The sequence below is a fragment of the Pieris brassicae genome, chromosome 3 (assembly GCF_905147105.1).
Source record: "Pieris brassicae chromosome 3, ilPieBrab1.1, whole genome shotgun sequence".
NCBI lineage: Eukaryota > Metazoa > Arthropoda > Insecta > Lepidoptera > Pieridae > Pieris > Pieris brassicae.
Window position 1 is genome coordinate 17351974 of NC_059667.1, and position 19969 is coordinate 17371942.

The window sequence follows — 19969 nt, forward strand, 5'->3', positions numbered from 1 at the left end:
ATGTACTGAAGTGTGTAGTATGTCTGTAATTTTATTATATTTAATACAAAAGTTTTCAGGGTTTTTTATCTTCTATCTATATATAATATATTCGTGTTTAGTTTTCTAGACACACGCAGAGAGCATTTTTATTAAAATATTTGTATACTAGCAATACTAGTCAAAAGAAAAAGCAACAATCTTGTATGTCTTCTTGCTATTCCTGAAAAACACTGTGACTGTCTGCGCAGGTGACCTGACACTGAATGAACACTGAACCCACTTAACACAACGCACTATTATCTTTTAGTTCAAATTTAAGTGTTTATAATGAAATATTACATTCAAATCTTTATAATTCTCTTTTTTATACAAAGCCTGTGTGTAATAATATCCCTCAATATATTTCAACATCGACTAAATTGAACAATATTGAACTACGCAGCGCATTTAGCCTTGGGCCTCTCGGAAGCGTTGCTAAGCAACCAGCTATTCAAGACATCCTTTATATTCTGTATACCTGTTGTGTATAAACTAGAACTTGATATGTTTATGGTCAAACTATAAGCAAATTCATGGATTTTAATAGTCATATAAATAATTACTAAGAGTACGCTAATTAGTACATTGACTAAATGTTTAACAAATAAGTCTGGCTTTTAAATTGGTATTTATTGGGCATTCTGTGCATCTCGTATATCAATCGAGGCCCTTAAGAAACGTATATAATAATAAAGGTGAACAAAGAATGGATACATAAAAGGTACACAGTACAAAGCGATCAATTCCTATTAAATTAATATTGTATGTCGAAGTTTAGAGGACGCACACCTGCGCCTTGACCGCTTAACGAATCCAGGACAAACGCCTACTCACCTAATTTTTACCAATAAAATATCGAATTTAGCTCCAATACTACTCGGCCGGCTTGAAAAATTCGTTCACCTTTAAAATCCTACATTACTGATGAACATAAATAGAGTCAGGGACACATACCTCGATAATGTAACCCAAACTTACTCTGTGGAAACTATCGACAATAGAAAGTGATGGTACAAAAGTTTTATGGAACGCGTTAATATCTGCAAAAAAGTCCGTATACCATGTTTATTACAAAACTATATCCAGCACCAATCAGCTTAAACGAGACTCAAAGTTACTTTCTATTAAACAAAATTAAACATTTATTGGTATACAGTATTATTTAAATGTATATTCGTATCGCAAATATGTATAATTTTTGTCATGAGTCGTAGTATAGATACAGTAATTCAATCCACTATGGATTTAAATAATTAGGAAAAACGTCTAACCCATACGATTCATTTACATTAAAACACGTGAGTGAAAATCCTTAAAAATGCGAGCAATCCCGAGCAAGCGGAAAATAAGATAAAATAGATTCAGGTACTAGATTATTTTGCGTCGCCACAAATTCCTTAACTCGACGTCCTATTATGTAAATGATGAATCCTTATCCTATTTAATGAATAATATGTAACTATATAATTGATTATAAGATATTTTAGCTATACAGTCACATTTACTATGTATTTCGGCAAATATTGAGGGAAAGAAGATAAAGACATTCTGGTGTCTTCTTTCTCAAGAAGCCTTACCCAAGATGCGGTAATCGTATCAAAAACAAAAATGGCTTCTAAACGATCCTAAATATATTGATATAACAGAAATACATATTAAATATAGATATTTTTATACTTTTGTTTACTCTACAATGTTCACGTCTTGTGATTTAACACTTTTATAAACGGATAATATTTGCAAACTTAATAAACTATAAAGAACAAAAAATAAAACTTACAAGTGGCTACCATGAAGAAAACTTAAAAATACTCGAGGCAAAAGAAAATCGGCGACTATATTTCCAGCTCCTGTAAACAAAATAAATTAAAAAAATTAAAACAAAAATAAAATAAACCATAAATAAGAATTTAACAGTTTTACGTGAAATATGCCAACAAAAATAATGTGTGTCGCGGATTATCTATATTAATTAACTGTAGTAAATAATTAGAAGCGTAAACTAAAATTTGCCTTTTGGTTTTTCCCATACTCGTAAATCGTATAAGACATTCTTGTTTCCGATAATGTCCAATAGTTCTAATATCGCGATACTTACATTGCATTGTCACTTACATTTAGGAACCCTAATAAGCCAAGTTAGTTTATTGTTAATCTAGCTTCGCAACCCCACCACCACTACTTTAATGTTAGTATAATACGCTCATATATCAAACGATTAAAGTCAGTTGATACCTAGCTTCAAACAAAGTGTTTGAACATATGCATCTACAACAACCGCCACCGAACATAACTCGCGCAAAATATTTTTTTTAGCTAAAATTAATACGTAGTTATTATATTATTCCAGCCGACAAAACCGAGTGCTGAAAAGCGTTAGAAAAGTAAAATTAACGTTTATATCATTTAATTGAGCAAACCAGAGACTTTATTAAATTTTATTTACAGAAATAAAACAAGTTACACGGGCGCATAACAGCATTACCGTGTAAGGATAATAAAGTTAACGATCGCTTCCTGGGTCTATATTTAAATCCTTTTATCCGAGACTGGCGGATGCTGGAAAAATTACTACACGCTCTAATATTCCGTTTTAATAATTTATTCTGAGAAAGACTTTAATTTTACGCAAATTGTTTGTTTCTCGTAAAGTGTAAAATTATTGAATGCTGATGCCATGAGGTTTTATTACCCTATTCAATACATTATATCAGCGGGGTTACAACTCCGAAACATTCTTCTTCAAGCTTTTGTTTTTGTTTGTTATAGATGAAGGTGGCTAATTTTGGGACAAAACGCCAGTTTTATTCGCGGTATGAGTGTGTTATTATTCTGGTTTCTGCTCATATAAAGTAAATCTCATAACTCCTCCTTTCTGGGCGATTCCTTTAAGGTCTCTGCAGTTGTGTATATTCCTTTAAATTTCTTCTGTACAAACATTACCTGTCCACATCGTATCCGTAACTTTCTTGCTAACTACTAACTGACGTGAGACGGATCTTAAATTATCGTGATTTATGAGTCTTTTTACTTTTTATTTTTAATGTATCATCTTTTTAGTTTAGTTTGTTTTTTTTGTTCCTATTTAGTTTTGTCTTAATAACTGTGTATAAGATGTATTTTGCACTTCTTGCCTATCTTATGTAATTTAATACATTTTTTTTCTTTACTCACAGTGGTTGTCTGAAGAGATCGCTCGAAGCGATAAGGCCGCCGTCCTTTTGATTTAATTATGTTCATTTTTGATATTGTAATGTAACGAAGTGTTAAGAAATAATAAATAAAATAAATCAATTTGAGCCGGGGCTTAAACGCCCGTACAGAGCATTAAACATCCACTAGAATATATCCTAACCTTTACAAAAATTAATATGTAAAATCAATTAAGTATTCTAGTCTTAATATCTAGAATTCTTACAAAATATCTCAACTTAGCTGTAGAGGAAGAGATTTATATCTCCTCCCACATCAGTTAAAGTACACTTAGACAGCTTCCTCACTTAAAGATATTATCCCATAAGCATAATTTTATTATAGATAATGAGGAATTAACTTTTCTCGAATCGTGTATATATTTGTTGTACTATATTTGTATTTTATGGGGTACTCAGAAATATGTGTGTATGGAATTCGTACGCTCTAACATTTTTATCCAAAATTAAGTACTAACATTGAAACCTAAATAACTATTAAAGTAACGTGGTATGATTAGTTACCTTTGTGGTTTTTAATCTTCTCTCTCTCTTTGATACAAGCTTACAACTAACTCTTTTATTCACAAAATTTAAATCAGTTTAGTCTGCTTTAACGTCTTTTGCCTCTTCCTGTCAAATGTGTTTACACTGTAATTAATAGACACTAACTTAGAGTGTTTTGTTGAAAAGGGTGAAACTAGATTATTAATAAGAGGTTTAGTTTTCAAAAATTAAATTAAAATTATTATATTTTGAAATATTTCATTTTACAAATTATGAAAAAAATTGAAAACACCGAATAGTGGCCATACGAACAGATGTTAAGTGATACCGCCGCTACCGTCACCTACATGCATACTCTCAAACCCAGAAGGCTCGCAAGTGAATTGCCAATCTTTTAATAAGCGATACACTCGTAATAAAGACCATAAGTCAGGATAGAGAGATACTTCATTGAGTACATAGCACTGGTATCACATAGTGGTGGTAATGCCCAATTGTAAGACAGTAACTTGGTGATAAATAAAACACTTTCAGCACCATTTAATGAAAATAAAACGCTAAATTAATGACTCAACGAATGACCGGTTACTTGTAACAATGACTTAAGTGGTTACAATTAAACCATCATTATCAACGTACAGCTAATAAAACACACACAATACTAAATTACTATATAAGTTATTTTTAGTTTCTTGGGAAGTCCTGAAACATGAGTCAGATATGTTAAGCGAAGTCAATACTTTGAAGTTTGAACAGTCCTACAATACAATATCTTTATTTATGTATATGTCAGAGGAATACTGTCAACTGCCATAATATTACATAATAAAGCCGTTAATTTATAGATCTAGCAATATCAAATCAAATGTTCTGAACTGATTTGACTGTGACGTTGTTAATTTATAAGCTCTGTGGCATATAATGACAATTCCAGCTGACAGTATTCAGTAATGCCATTGCTCTGACTTCATTCATACAGAATACATTCAAAAAATACTAGAGCTTGAAACAATATTACGTTTCAGATTATTAAAAATATGTCCAGCCGTCCAGTGATAGGTTAATAATACATTATATATTCGTTTACAATAGAGAAACTAAAGTTCATATTGTTTGGTTTAAATGAAGCATTTACATATGCTTTGAAAGTTGATACATTTTGTTTTGTTATCAACAATTAAAATTCTGGTGTAATATAATCAAAATGCAATTACGAGCTATATCTAAAAAAATAATAGAACTCATTGAGTCTAATGGCAAATTGATACTCGAGTTAAATGTGGACGTAGGGAATTTAGTACGAAAGATGTCTATGACATAACTATAGCTGTTCGTCCGTGTATATACTTCACTGGTGTTTATATTTATCGCACATATAAAACGACAATAGCACGTATATCCCATTATTCTCATCTGTTACATCTGTTTGTAATGTCTGATGTTGCGCAGTTGTATTTTCTCCTTATATACGAGTGCATGTACCATGCAGATGTTACATATATAGAAGGGAGTTAAACTCAAATGTGTTGCAAAAAGTTTATTGTGAGAAACAATATTTAGAATTTGCTATTTCAGTTGAAATTCACTTTTATCCCATTTATTTTATAATCAAAATGTACTACAAACACTTCGTATTCAAATTATAAATGACTGACAAATAGACAAATAAAACTAGTGTCCTTTCCACAGACTAACAAACAAAACTAAATGAATATCTGTAAAAACAAAATAGATAATTAATAATCGAATTTAAGAAATATAATTATTTCTTTGCATATAATATAACTTATGAGTTATGTTACAACTGAACCTTAGTCGAAACTTTCAAGAGCAATTAAACTTGACGTTTATGTATGTAATTAAGTTAGAGACCATAGATATAATGAGCAGAGACAAAATACATATTACAAGCAAACTAGATCGCAGTAATTAATTAGATGGAAAGGAAAGTAATTTAACAAATACTATACTAAAGTATCATCTTACGGAATTTAACATTCATATGGCGACGGATTGAATTAATTTCTAGGTTGTATTAAATTACAAAATGCCTTTTTTGTTTATTAATAAAGGTTTTAAAAAATCCCTAATATGGCAGGTGTGTGTTTGTACATCCTGTCATCATTTGCGAGACGAATAGGGAATCTTAGAATTGTATACAGATAACTTTTGCGGTACTGCTAAATGATTTTCTACACACTAGCGAGATATCTCTCCAATGAACTATTTTTTTTAAACTGAACAGACAGACAGGCCACAATTCGGCCTATTAGATGACACGCCTGTCCAGGAGTTGCCTATGCTTTTGCATAGGCAACTCAATAGATCACGTAATTGAGTTATGTAGGAAACGCAAATTTAATACAAATATGAAATAGTTAATCTTGTTATGTTGGAGGAAGGAAAAAGATGTTTATTATATTAAAACCCTTCGAGCCCCGTATGTGGTATATCTACGGATTTAACAATAACTTTATACAATCCAAGATACTATAAACAATGCCCTTACTGTTGTATCATTTATTTGGTAAATATACGAAGAGTGGTGAATGGCAGTGAGTACTTATGTTGATTTTAAAATCGATAGTATTAAAATTCAACAATCGACAATTATTTAAGTTAAACAAGATTTAATTTATAATATTGAAATGTTTGCTGCTATTAGATATGAAATACGACCAAATATTGTATTATTTATTACTAATCACTTACGTGAGTACTAACTAAAAATATTCAATAACGGCCCTACATATTTATGTATTTAATTTTGCTCAATAATATATAATTTCCAAGTCATTAGTAAAGCTTCATTAAAAAAAATTAAATGAGCGACTACCGAATACAGGATAGGAGAGACTGCCCAAGATGTCAAGATAAATAATTTTACATAACGACTCCGGTAGCTCATTGTACCTTATACACATCAAATATATTTAATATACAAATACAACTTACAAACAAAAAGCAAAATAACTCAATATTTAAATAAAGAATGATTGTACTATTAGATTAGCTAACTATATAGGTAGGATACTTACAACGACGTGATCATTTTTGACTTTCGTTATTCAAAACATAACTTCCGGTGTACCGCAGTGCTCTCGTCTAGGGCCAATACTATCTAATAAATTTGTAAATTATATAGTCAAGCATTCTAACGAGTATATGTATGCAGAAATTCTATTTTTGTTGTGTTTTAGTAACTACAAGGATTGCTTGTTGCTCAAGTCAGATTTGCTTGATAAAAGTTTAGCACATATCATACTTCACAAATATCGTATAAGTAACTTACTAGTTCAAGAAGAAACAGTCATTTCTGTAAACTAACGTTTACAGAACACCAGGACAGTACAATAAAAGAAGCTTCTAAGATGTTTGGTTTTGTTCTGAGAATTTCGAAAAAAGATCTCCCAACATACGAAACTAGGTTAAAGCACTGTAATACGTTGTCATAGAAAATTAATTGATATAACGGTTGCGTTTAAGATGTTTCTGAATAAGTTTGATTGCCCCAACCTTGTAGCTAAATTTAAATCGTTGTGTACCCTCTATATGTATTCCATTTGTTCCTCCTTTTAGAAGAACGCCTTTCTACCTAAACTCCCCTCACAATTTTAAATCAATTTCCCATTTCTTATAATATGTGAATTGATGAATATTTTTTTCTTCGTGTGTATTATGTTTGTTGCATTCAATCTTGTATTTTCTTTATTTACAAATGTATCAGTGAGTCGAGCATTGGCAAGGTTTAATAAATAAATAACTACACTTCCGATGCAGTATATAGAACTCCATTCAAAGTATTACATATTTTATAACAACAAGTGGCTAGTCGAGTTTTTATTGGATGCTAAAAATACCGCTTATAATATTCAGATGAATCATTAACAGTATAAAAGTTGATACAAAACAGAACGTTGACCAGCCATAACTGAATGTAGGATTCAAATTATTTTATAAAAACAGCTTTAAATTTAAATTATATTTAATAATTACGGAGCATATTTTTTGTATATGTAGCATTCTTTGACAAAGTAAATCTTTTGATAATCATGACATCATTATTTGTCGTAAATTAGTTTTTTTTTAAATTTAATGAATGAAGGAATCCTTATCATACATACTATCTTTGGTGATAAATGAAGTGTTTGTTTATCTCCTTCCTGTTTGTTAATTCCTAACGGAAATTTTATGAATCATAGAAAATGCTTCTTCAATGAAACACTAATTTTGATTTCGGAAATAATGCCTCAAGACTTTAGATAGTTTGGTTTATGGCAATTCTACTAACTTAGCATACCATAAATCTACATCATATTTGTTGTTTGTTTTATGTTTTTTTGTTGAAATGTGTATTCCGTTTTTGGCTTTTACGTATTGTGTATTTGTGTAGATATTACAGCCTATAGTCCCAATTATAATGAGAGATGTGCGAGTTCTATGTCGCTTAAGATTCGATTAATATTGTTACCAGCTGAGTCAAATGATTAGTCATAACGTGATTTATATTGCTTTACGAGTGCGTGAGAAAATTCAATTTCCTTGCACCGTAATCGTTCCGGTTTCTTACTCTACATGATAGCCGTCATGATTTATGCAGATTTAAGATGTTAACAGAGATCATTATTGGCAAAAATCTACTAAGAACTTACGTTAAAATCTAAAATTTCAAAGTAAAATACGTGACCTTATTAAAGCATCCTTAATTATAATTCCCTTACTAGTTTCACGGCCGCTTTCATGGTCACAATTTGACGGAGCTAAGCTAAGTTAAATTTCAGCTGAAGTTAGTTTTCTCTCTCTCTCTCTCTAGAGATACCTTAAAATTGTTTTTTTGTTTATTTATATTGTTACCATAATTATACAAATAAAAACACAAAAAGTAAGTAGGTAACATAAGTTATTAGGCAACAGGCGGCCTTATCGCTAACAAACGATTTCTTCCAGGCAACTGTAATATGGGACAATAAAAAATGGTTTGTTGGTGTACAAAATTATTAAAACTTCCAAGTAAATTGTTATGCCCTAAAAATCTCTTCAGCTTTATAAAATTATTATAAATTTTATTAAGAAATATAATCATGATTTGAAAAATAATATTTATTTTATTAATATCATAAAGAAATATCATTATTATTATAAATTATTCGTCGGAAACAACGCAGAACTGTAAGTGACATAGAAATAATCGTACACAACACAAAACAATAGGAAGGAATCATTTCACCTTACTTTCGCGCCAAGTAAAACCGTGAGAGATGACAACAATAATATGAGATGCTGTAGTCGAACCAAAATATTTGATATGTATGCGAGATAAAGGTAAATGTTTAGGTATATAACTGCGTACAGGCGATTTCTGTACGAAAAGTAGAGAGTGGAATTAGGCTTTATAAGTCCGTCTACTGATGCAAATAATATGAATTCAAATATTTAATTGATTTTGCAAGCTATAAAAAAGAGCATATGATATTATGTTACTCAGTGAGATTTTTTGTTAAAATAAGTTGATAGGCTTTCGTTGTCTGAATTAGTACCTACTAGAGTTTTGTTAGTTTCTGGAAGTTCTTTAATATTGAAATGAATGCTTTGGCGGTTAAAATCTAATTCATAAATTCAGATAGTTACTGTGTATTATATATTCATATTTATTTAGTACTATATATTGTATGTTTGGTCTTTGTTAATCTCGTATCAAAAGGAAACTAATTGATGTTTATATATACATTAAATACGATTTTATACGTACATTTGTTTGAGTGAGACCGTAAGAAGCTAGCAGAAACGAACGGAAAAACAAATAAACATACCTAGATTTATGTTTTGACCACATATTTTTACGTTTAAAAACTGACTCAACTCATTACCTAGCACGATGTTTGAGTAATCCTTAACAATATAGCTTTTGCGCTTAGGATTATAAATGTTATACCTCCAAGACATTAAAACTAAATAACTGATTTAGGTAACGTAAACTTTTGTCTCTTTCTGTCAAATTGTGTTTAGACTGCGATGAAAAACTTATTTTTTACGACAAGTACATGTAGTAGGTTAAGTATTTGAATATACAATTACATTTTGACTTCAAAATCATCTTGAAAGACTATATTGTTACCACTGAACAAACACTTACAATAGTAAAAGCAAGTGCGTTGCCGGTGTTTGACGAATTTATACGCTATTTTCTCGAAGGAAACATATTTGGAAAACAGACTATAACAACACCAACCTCGCGTTATTATTTGGTGAATAATAGTTGTTTTAAAAAGAAATTAACTTGTAATTCAGTGTAATCGGTAATCCATCTTCGATGACATTAAAATTGCATTGCAAAAGCGTTAGGTTTTCGTACAAAGGTGAACGACCTCGCAACAGGTTTTCAAAATTCCTTGACACAGGAACTGACAATGCATTTATAATCAATTAGACATTTCGTTCAGACATAAGATTAAATTAGATTAAATTAAATGAGATTAGATTTTTTTATAACGTGGAAGAATAATTAAACCATACGTTTGATAACAATTATAAATATCTAAACTGTTGTTATTATTGAATACATTATGATTATTTATATGACATTTGCAAAACTATTTTAGGCTGATTATGTTTTGTTATAAATATTTAATATGAATGTACCACTTTCTTTGCAAACAAACAATTATTATTATTATTAGGTACGATACTTAGGTGTTCTAACTGTTACCGGCTAAATTAAAAAAAATACAAAGCTACTGAAATAAAATATATTCATGTCACTTTTTACTTGAACTTCACACATAGATAACAATTATGAAATATCTGTTTTTATTATCCAAACATCCAACTATTATTAAACGATTCATTTAATCCATCAGTTAAAAACCGTTAACGGTCGATTGTTGTCCAATTTTACGTTAATTATGGCAAAACTAATTGTAACTGATACCGTTTTTGTTTCTATGGATCTAAATATTAAATAAATATTACGGTTACGGGCATTTGTAGTAGTTTTCTCCTTCTTAGATTAGAGATATCTCCCAGGGAAGTCTTACGGGCGTCGATAAAGTTCGCAAAATAAAATGCTTCGTCATACCTCTGTTATAACCTCAATATAATGAGTATTATAAATAACCATCGAAGATTGTAATAATAATGGTATAAGTTTCAAAATATCCAAGAATACTTTAAAATCGTCGCCGCATCTTAAAGTAAATAAATAAGATAATAAATTCAGGAAGACATCCATCAACAGCCAAAAGAGATTAAAATTAATGGAAAATTAGTCCATTCCGTATTCATATCAAATTTTGCTTACGTACTGAATTTAAAAGTCAAAGATTTTTCCAAATTACTGTTGAAGGGTTTATAAAAACGCTCTAAATTCGAAAAACGTAGATTTTTATGGATAGTGCCAAAGCCATTTCGGGTTGTGGTGAATTTGAGGTACGAGACTTGACAAATGTAAACACAATGAGTTTATTTTTAGACTTTTCACAAGACTAGCAATATATGAAGAAACGTGATAATGGTATAACACCAAGGACAATACCCGCTTCGTTCCCCTTCGCAGACTATGAATCATGAAAAAACTGGTTTCCGTGCGTTATATCTAATTGCCACATCCTTGCTTTGTTTAGACCCTCGAGCGTTATATACTTCACGACGTGACAGACAGGTAAGGAAACAACAGGAAAGTTACAATTTTCGATTACTAAGTTATTAGATTTATAGCAAGGCATCATCTAAAGAAACAAAGCACTAAGGTGTTGGAGCAGTGTTGCCCTCTCTAAATTTTCAGGTCACGCGTTCCAATCACAGCAGGGCTCCAAATGACTTTTTCTAATGACGCAATTAACACTCACTGGTATGGTAAGAAGACATCGTGAGGAAACTAGCATATATTTTTTATAGAACGGGGCAAACGGGCAGGAGGCTCACCTGATGTTAAGTGATACCGCCGCCCATGAACACTCTCAATGCCACAGGGCTCGCGAGTGCGTTGCCGACCTTTTAAGAATTGGTACGCTCTTTTCTTGAAGGATTATTAGACTCCAAAATAGACTGTCAGGCACAGAAGGCTGAATAAGAAAAAGAATTTCACGAAAAAAAATAAAAAAAAGTCTGAGGCAATATTGAAACAATTTTTAACTTCCGAAGCTTACTTATGTAATGCAAGTGCAACGGTAAACAATGCAATAATAAGATTACTTGAACCTAATTAGCCGTAATATAAACATACATTAATACAAAGCCTTAATTGAATTAATAAAGACGTGCCAATGAATTTATAATTGACGCACGAAGCTTATTAATATTGTATAATCGCCTGTTGTTTGATCAATGCATAATGGCAGTGACTCAATGTTTGTATGAAAACTTATTATTTAAGTTCAACATTTCCTTATATGACTCTGCTAAAATAGGATCATAAATGCTTTAATAATATTAAAATATTAACCTAAGAGCTGCGTTTTCCTAGTAGCGTGCGAAGCTTAAAACTGAAGAAATGCGTTCTATATAATATAGTATTTAAAATACTTTAATTTGAACAAAATGTAGACGTGACTTTGTTAGGAACCGAAGATCGACTGTCAATTGATCGCTTGGTATATTCATGATGATTTCCTTAGCTTACCTAGTACATTGGTATAACAGTTTGAAACACGACTGGGCATTAACATTTTTTTAAGTGAAACTTCTTTATCGGCGTTGTAAAAAAAAAACACTTTGTTCTGTTACGCGTCACATTATTCCGTTACGCGTCACATTTTCCGTTACGCGCCATCTTTTTCTTGTCCCTACCACGGTTGATCCGAAGTGATTCGCAGCCATTAATAACAAAAATATATAATAAGGATAACAATGATAGTAAAAAATCTATTACAATTAATGAAATTCTATAAGAATCTTATTAGTAATAAGGTAAAATGAAATATTTGAATTCATGTCTATGATAATAAAAGCCCTTTATTAAACTTTGTCTTATTTAACGAATTTAACATATAGTAGGTAATTTTTTGAAAAATAACGTCATAAAGAAGTTTCAATTCTTACCTGTGTACACTAGTACACGCACACATAGTTTTTCTATGCTAACCGGCTTCCTCAAGGTATTTTACTTTAGCGAGCAAGTGTTAATGCTGTTAAAAACTGCTTGTTCATTAACTATATTAGAAAGATTAGTACAAAAACTATCCAACGGACGACAAAGCCCTTTCTTTAGGACAATTACGCATATGAACCAAGTGATCCACGTCAATCTTTGAAATCGGTCCAAAAAACCGTATACGTATAAAAATCAACAATAACTTCCTCAATTAAATGTATAACGATTTATTTAACATTTTTTTATTGCAATAAGACATTTATCATAATAAAAGTCACGAAAGCATAAAAATTGTTTTGTAAGTGCGTTGAAAATAGCACCAAATTTGTGACTGTAAGGCAAAAATGCGCTGAATTTCATTATTGCCGCTTGCGATTTCTACGACAGATCCAAGATATAAAAACCCTATATTTTTTTATTCAGTTTAGTTGATATTAATACTATAATTAATATCAGGTAATAATTTAAAAAAAAAACTCTGGGAGGCATTGAAATCTTTTAGCCATACAAATAATAGGACAATTCATTTTGCACATTTCCGACTGAGGCTATTCTTAGCTTCAATGCTTAGAAATATTCCCTTACAAGCTGTCAATAACAGTTACCGTTGAAGCAGCTGTTTGCACACCTGCCGCCGGCTGCAAGGAACTTTTTTCTTACGTGGGGAACGTATTACGTAATTATCATGTGAATATCTATTGCAGTACAAGGATGCCGTATTTGTATTGAGTGTTTTGATACTCGCCGTAATAATGTCAATTGTCAATTTGTTGTTGCTCGGTACTAATCTCCGTGGATCGTCGACCATATTCTTTTATACAAATTTTAAATTTCGAACATTAATAATTTATTTATCATTGAGTATTAGTAACATTGAATTATTTTTTTATCAAACTAATCTTTATACTTATAATAACTATTGTATTAAGTTTAAAGTTTATAGTTTATTAAAGATTCACTTATGTAAATATATAAAAGGAGGAATCGTTTTAGACGTGTGGCTCGCAAGAATGCCTGGAAGCAAATACACATATACTCTTTGCTTGTTTTTGCTAGCCCTATGCTAAACCATATAACTCTTTTAAGCAAATTTCTTACAAATTCGTTATTTATTAGGTCCAAATAGATATCTGTATTAAACTAATTTATGTTCCAGCTATAAACCAAACATAACCACATTTAAGTCTCTACTTTCCTTGCAGGATGTCAAGTACAAGTCGAAACGGTATTATTAATAATTCCAATAAACAGAGCATTGTATGAGATAAAGAAGGCCTCATTACTCGTCAATGAGACCCCTCAAACGTACCGGAATGTAGGGTCGACGCGACCCCGACCTTATATTCATGTTATGCCAAGTGCTTTACAAACGAAGAAATTATTCGCGTAAGGAATTAATATAGATAAGTTGATTTGTATTTGAATACTTTATGGTGATAAAATAATATATTTTCATACATAAATGGGATAGTTTAACTAAATCGTTACGCATAAACCTATTACATCTGGGCCTCAAATTTGTATCTGTTTCGTGTTTATTTATATTTCCTAATCAAGTACATTAAAATATACAACGTCAATACCCTGTCATCATACTAACGACTATTAGAACTGGAAGAATGTTGCTGACCTGATACTTCTGTCAGAGACAGTCAACTATACAATTCACGTTACAATCTCTACAAGCGAGTGCGGAATTTGGATTGGAGATGAATCTAACGAATAAGACCTATAAATCAATGGTAACCCTTTAAAATATGTAGAAAATTATACCTACCGAAGTTTCGAGAAAAACAGTAACATTATAGAAATAGAGAGAAGGGCCAACAGACCTGGAATAAATATTGGAGCCTAAAATAAATATTTAAGAGTAACTTACCAATAGCTCTCAAAGCTAAAGTTATGAACTCGTGTCTACTACACAGCTTAACTTATGGAAGCCAGACCTGGAAATTCTCTACACAAGCTGTGAATAAAACCAATGTATGACAAAGAGGTTTAAAGCGAAGCATGTTAAACATAAAGAAAATTGACAAAATAGCATACATTACTATTTAAACAAAGATAAGAGCCGTCACTAAATTTACAAACGCTTTGTTGCTCAAAAACTGAAATGGAATTGGGCTTGTAGCGAGAATGTTCAGCAGAAGTTGGACCAAACGATGGAACCCAATGAATAGGCCACCAGGCAAGAGTCGGAAGGGGAGACCCTTAGACCGTTGGGAAAACCATCTGAAAAGATCAGCTGACAAACTGGTACTCGAAAAAAATGGACATCTTTGGAGGAGCCCTTCACCCAAACCAGGGTTCCTGTTCATTCATGAATGAATAATATACATATAATATATATTACTTACATAACCTAAGCCAACTTACAAAAATTTTTTTTGGTTACTGTTATAGCAACTACCAACTATTGTAAAACAGGAAATAAAAAGGCTTATTATTATTATTAATCAAGTACGTGACGGCTGACACACGATGTTTTTCGGATATAAGGCATGTCGGTTTCCTCAATATTTTCCTTTAACGTACTACCGACGGTTAGACGCGCACTAAGAATGAAAAAAATTAGTAGACGAGAAGAGGCATATTATTATTATTTAAGCTACAAATAAATAAATGTAAATATTGTATCGCTCATAGCTTTATTTTGGTTAATATTGTAAATCAAAATCATTAACAAAGCTCTCTAAAGGAAGTATTTCTTCCGTGAAAGTTTTTAATATCGAGGTAATTATTTAAATGAGTCGCTACTAACATGTTAATCAGAGTTATGTATATTTATTTAACATTCGTCACAAAAATCAGTACAATTTTAATATAAATATTAAGTAAGGAACGCGCCTTAGTTTCGAGCTTTCCTAGCAACTCTAAGGCAACTCGAGGCAACTCTAAGGAAAACAAAATAAGGCGCAAGAAATGCGAAACCTAAGACGTTAAATAACTTAAATACAAAGGAATACTTATAATGACTATGCTAGTACAGTAGCGACTTAAAGAAAAATAAAGCTAAGTTGTATACTGTATTTATATCCAATACACATCTGTTGTATAAAGTTATACAATCTGCGAACAATACCAGCTAACTTCCATGAATGGAAACAATGCTGAAACTTAAAACGAAGTTTGGATAAGATACTAGATCTTAAGTTGTAAACATCTGTTTTGTATGACAAAGTGCTTTGAAACTATCTTTATTATCTTCATAAAGTTTGTAATTACAAATTGACTTGAGCATTCAACATTCAAATACAAACATTCAATTTGGGTTTTTATAAGAGTATTAATTATGAATGTCCTAAAAGGTGTTTTTCAAAAGTTTAAATCTATGTTTGTCCGCCAAAACGAAGTAATCAATGGAAAATTATGGAAAGTTTAATATTCCAGTGGCGCTGCCACCATATATGGCTCTTGGCATCAGATTGCATCTGTTTCTGTGGTGATTTTCATCTCATAAACAAATAGGTGATCAACCTGTCTGACACATGACAATTTTGGGCATCACGATTTTCTTCACCGTACTTGCGAGCAGCAAAGAAATCATCAAAATGGAAAATTATTTATACCTGGGCATATATTTATTTTAATAATTAGTTGGCTTATATAAATAAATGTAGAATGGATTTTATAACACATTACCCCGTAATATCTCAAGGTATCTTATAGTCTACGTGAATGTCAAAATTAATTTCAGGTTTACAAGGAAGCAATGAGAAAATAATGGTTACAAAGATCAAATAAAGAAAGAAAGATTATTATACACAATATACAGGTAAAGTGCACTGGCTCCATCACAAGTATTCCATGTATTCTGGGCAGCCAGTCTTTTCCTTTTACCATATAAACTGTCTTTACCTTTATGATGTCTACATAACACAAATTTATATTTAAATTATAAGATATATTTTCTGTATCATCTGTACAGATTAACAAGATATTCTTTAAGATTTTAAGTAAGTGTATGTAATGTGAGTTATTGAAAATTCTGTTTTTAAAGAAGTGGTTACAAATGAAAGGGCCACGAAAGGATAAAAAGGAGGAAAAATGGACTATAACTTTTTTTTAATATGACGAAATTAGATGAACATTGATATAAATACTTAGTGAGAAAGCTTTACTTGAAGATTAGATCAGATCCCTTACTTAAACATGTTATGGGACAAAATTTCACGAGCCACCGAACTGTGAAAGTCTCTTTAATACGAAAATGATGAGGATTTCTTAAAGATATAATTTTGGGTTGTGGCTTACATATCGTAAATTTAAACGGTTTTATTAATGATTGGTTTAAGTTAACAAAAACACGGATATGAATCAAGCTAAACACGAGAGTGAAGAAATAAGAAGTTTTTGATTTTAATAGTATTCGAATGTACTATTCAAATACAACAAAAATATAGTTTATCACGAATAGCGTTTACGTATACGTTCATCATATTAAACCTTTTTTTAACAATAAATATTTCAAGATTACAATTAATATTTTTTATACACATTTATCAATTGCCATATTTGTATGCATTAAAGAACTAATGCCAATTCTTTTCGATAAAAAAGGAATCTCAAAATATACGATCGACATATGAACCCATTCGGTTTTTATTGATTAAGTCAAATTTTGTAGTGTTTACTAAAGGCCTCTAAATAAACACCATTATAAGTAAAGGCAATGTTACTTTATACGTACTTGAAATCTTAACAAAACAACCACAGTAGACTGTAAATAATATCCTTTGAAGCGGCGAATTAAATGGAGTATTACTGAAACTCAATTAGCTAAGGATTGAAGACTCAGTAATTGCAATATTGTATTTCATACATATCGAATATCTTATTTATTCTCATTTGTGTAACAATCTTCAAATAATAATAGTGGTATCGGCATATTGTAATACAACACACACCTGGACATATTAACGTGTTTAATTATGAGCGTTTTGAACATCTCCTTGTAATCAAATATGTAAAATTCTCGTGTCACAGTGTTTGTGATTAAACTCCTTCGAAATGGCTCGATCAATTTTCGTGAAAGTTTTCATATCTGTTAGGTCTGCAATTCAGACAACATCTATTCGGTCCACCCCTAAATTTTTATTTTTTCATGATATATCATACAAAAATACATAAAACCCTTAAACCCCTATTTTTTATTTGTTAATTAAAAACATATGACTTGAACTCTGAGGTTTATATAGACATAAATTCACGGAAAAATTAAACAGTTTTTATACCGTCGACGACCAATAACTTTCCGTACGGCTCGATGGCGTTGCGTAGAGATGTTGGATCTTCTGCATCTTCTACCGCATATACCATGGGGAGTGTTCAGAAGAGTTGTTCGGTCTAATACCTGCAGCTGAGTTTCATCATCGGACGTCAAGGCAAAATACAAAATACCATCCGTATCACCTCGACGTCCGTCGTTCCACCACTGAGCGTTTTCTGAGGCAGTTTTTGCCACGCACCACCACTATGTGGAATAAGCTGCCCGCTGAAGTATTTCCGAACCAATTCAACTAAGGATCGTTCAAGAAAAGAGCGTACCAATTCTTGAAAGGCCGGCAACGCACTTGCGAGCATTCTGGCAATGTGAGTGTCCATGGGCGACTGAAAATAAAAGAAATGGTACTCATCTTCACCCACCACCCTTCATCCTTCAGAAAAAGGGGCAGAAACATGACATTGATGTTTCTATCTATTAAAAATATTGGTATTGCGAACCTTTTTGAAACGTATATCATACCAGATAAATGATGCTGTGAATCTCTTAGATTTTTATTAATAATTCATACTTTGTATTTGGATCTCGTGTCTAACCATATATACATATACAGGAAACTAGAACTGCAGAGTGTCAGACAAACACACAAGTTTATCTATTTATGAGTATATTCGTTATAGTGAAGTAGAAAAATGCATATCAGAGTCACTGAAAATTAAGTGTATGCAAAATTTTGAATTTTACATTATTATACAGACAATTTGTTTTTACTATTTCTTAATGATGTGCAAATACTGTAAACCTTAGCTATGTACGCGCCAAATTTGAAGGTTACGTACAGACCCATAACTAGGTTCTTAAGATGAAGAAAAAAATAGTACAATATCGGCTAGAATTCCTAATTTATAACATATTAATTATAAACTTTTGGCATATTGTTAAACAATTACTAAGTTAAACATAACTTATTTTTTTTACTTAAAATTAAACTACTGAGTAAAATACTATACTTACATGAACTAGATACATGGCACTCATTTAAAACACATTGGTAAATTATCCAGGACTCCAGTTCAATCATAGTAGATGCTGTCATTGTCTTAGCTTAATTTAGCAAGCTTTATCACCAATTTTAATTAGCTTATATATTTTAATAGATACTTTCACTTAAATTCACCACAAAAATAGTTTTAAAATACGAAACAGTCAATAGTATAAGCAAAATAAAATTTAGCATATGATTTCTCAGAATCCCATTGTTTTGATACCGCCCACGTTAGCTCACTATTATTAATAAAATATTACACGTATAAAGCGGCCGGTGTACTACTATCACGCAACGCAAGTACACTAAATTCTAAAATTTAAAAGCTCGCTCAGACACAGAGTGACGCAAACGTCCCTAGCTGACAACCGACAGTGAAAGATCTTTATTCAATCTTTTGACATTCGAAATAAAGTATGACATCTAACATTTTAGTTTTATATATTTAGTTATATTATTTATTTCTCCAGTTCTTGTCTTTGTATTAATAAAAAATAAGTAAAGCTTCTATCACAAACATGTGACTTATATTAACACTTTAAACATACTTTTCAAATGGACTTAAATATAAAATCATTAATTAACTGAGATTTTTAATCAATGAATACGTGTTGTTAAAACATTCGTTTGATAAAAATTACTTGTAAGATTCTTTACATATAAGCTAAGCTTGAAAATGAAACATATCCCGTATACATTTTCAGAGACAATAACTTGATTTTTATAATAAAACCTTATATAAGTTTTTACATATTTACATAATTTAATATAAAATTTTACGTCAAAACGGGCCAGTGTACCATATGATATACGATACGCTTCTACTATATCGCTATATCGGTTTTACTCTGTAAAGGCAATGCATTCTGGCAACGCGAATGATAGATATGTAA

The 19969-nt window shown here is 31.1% G+C and overlaps 1 protein-coding gene across 2 annotated transcripts in view; it reads right to left on the reverse strand.

Annotated features, from left to right (window-relative positions):
- LOC123707266 (tumor necrosis factor alpha-induced protein 8-like protein) overlaps positions 1-19420 on the reverse strand; it is a 34928-nt gene extending 15508 nt beyond the window's left edge. Inside the window, exons 1-2 of one of the 2 annotated variants that reach the window (XM_045657167.1) lie at positions 19046-19418; positions 1802-1871 (exon numbers count right to left, since the gene is read on the reverse strand). In XM_045657167.1, the coding sequence (XP_045513123.1) occupies positions 1802-1814 (13 nt within the window). In that variant the 5' untranslated portion in view covers positions 1815-1871; positions 19046-19418. Of the gene's footprint in view, positions 1-1801; positions 1872-19045 lie in introns of both variants that reach the window. The other variant, XM_045657165.1, reaches the window with a different exon arrangement.
- Between the last annotated feature and the right edge of the window lie 549 nt (positions 19421-19969).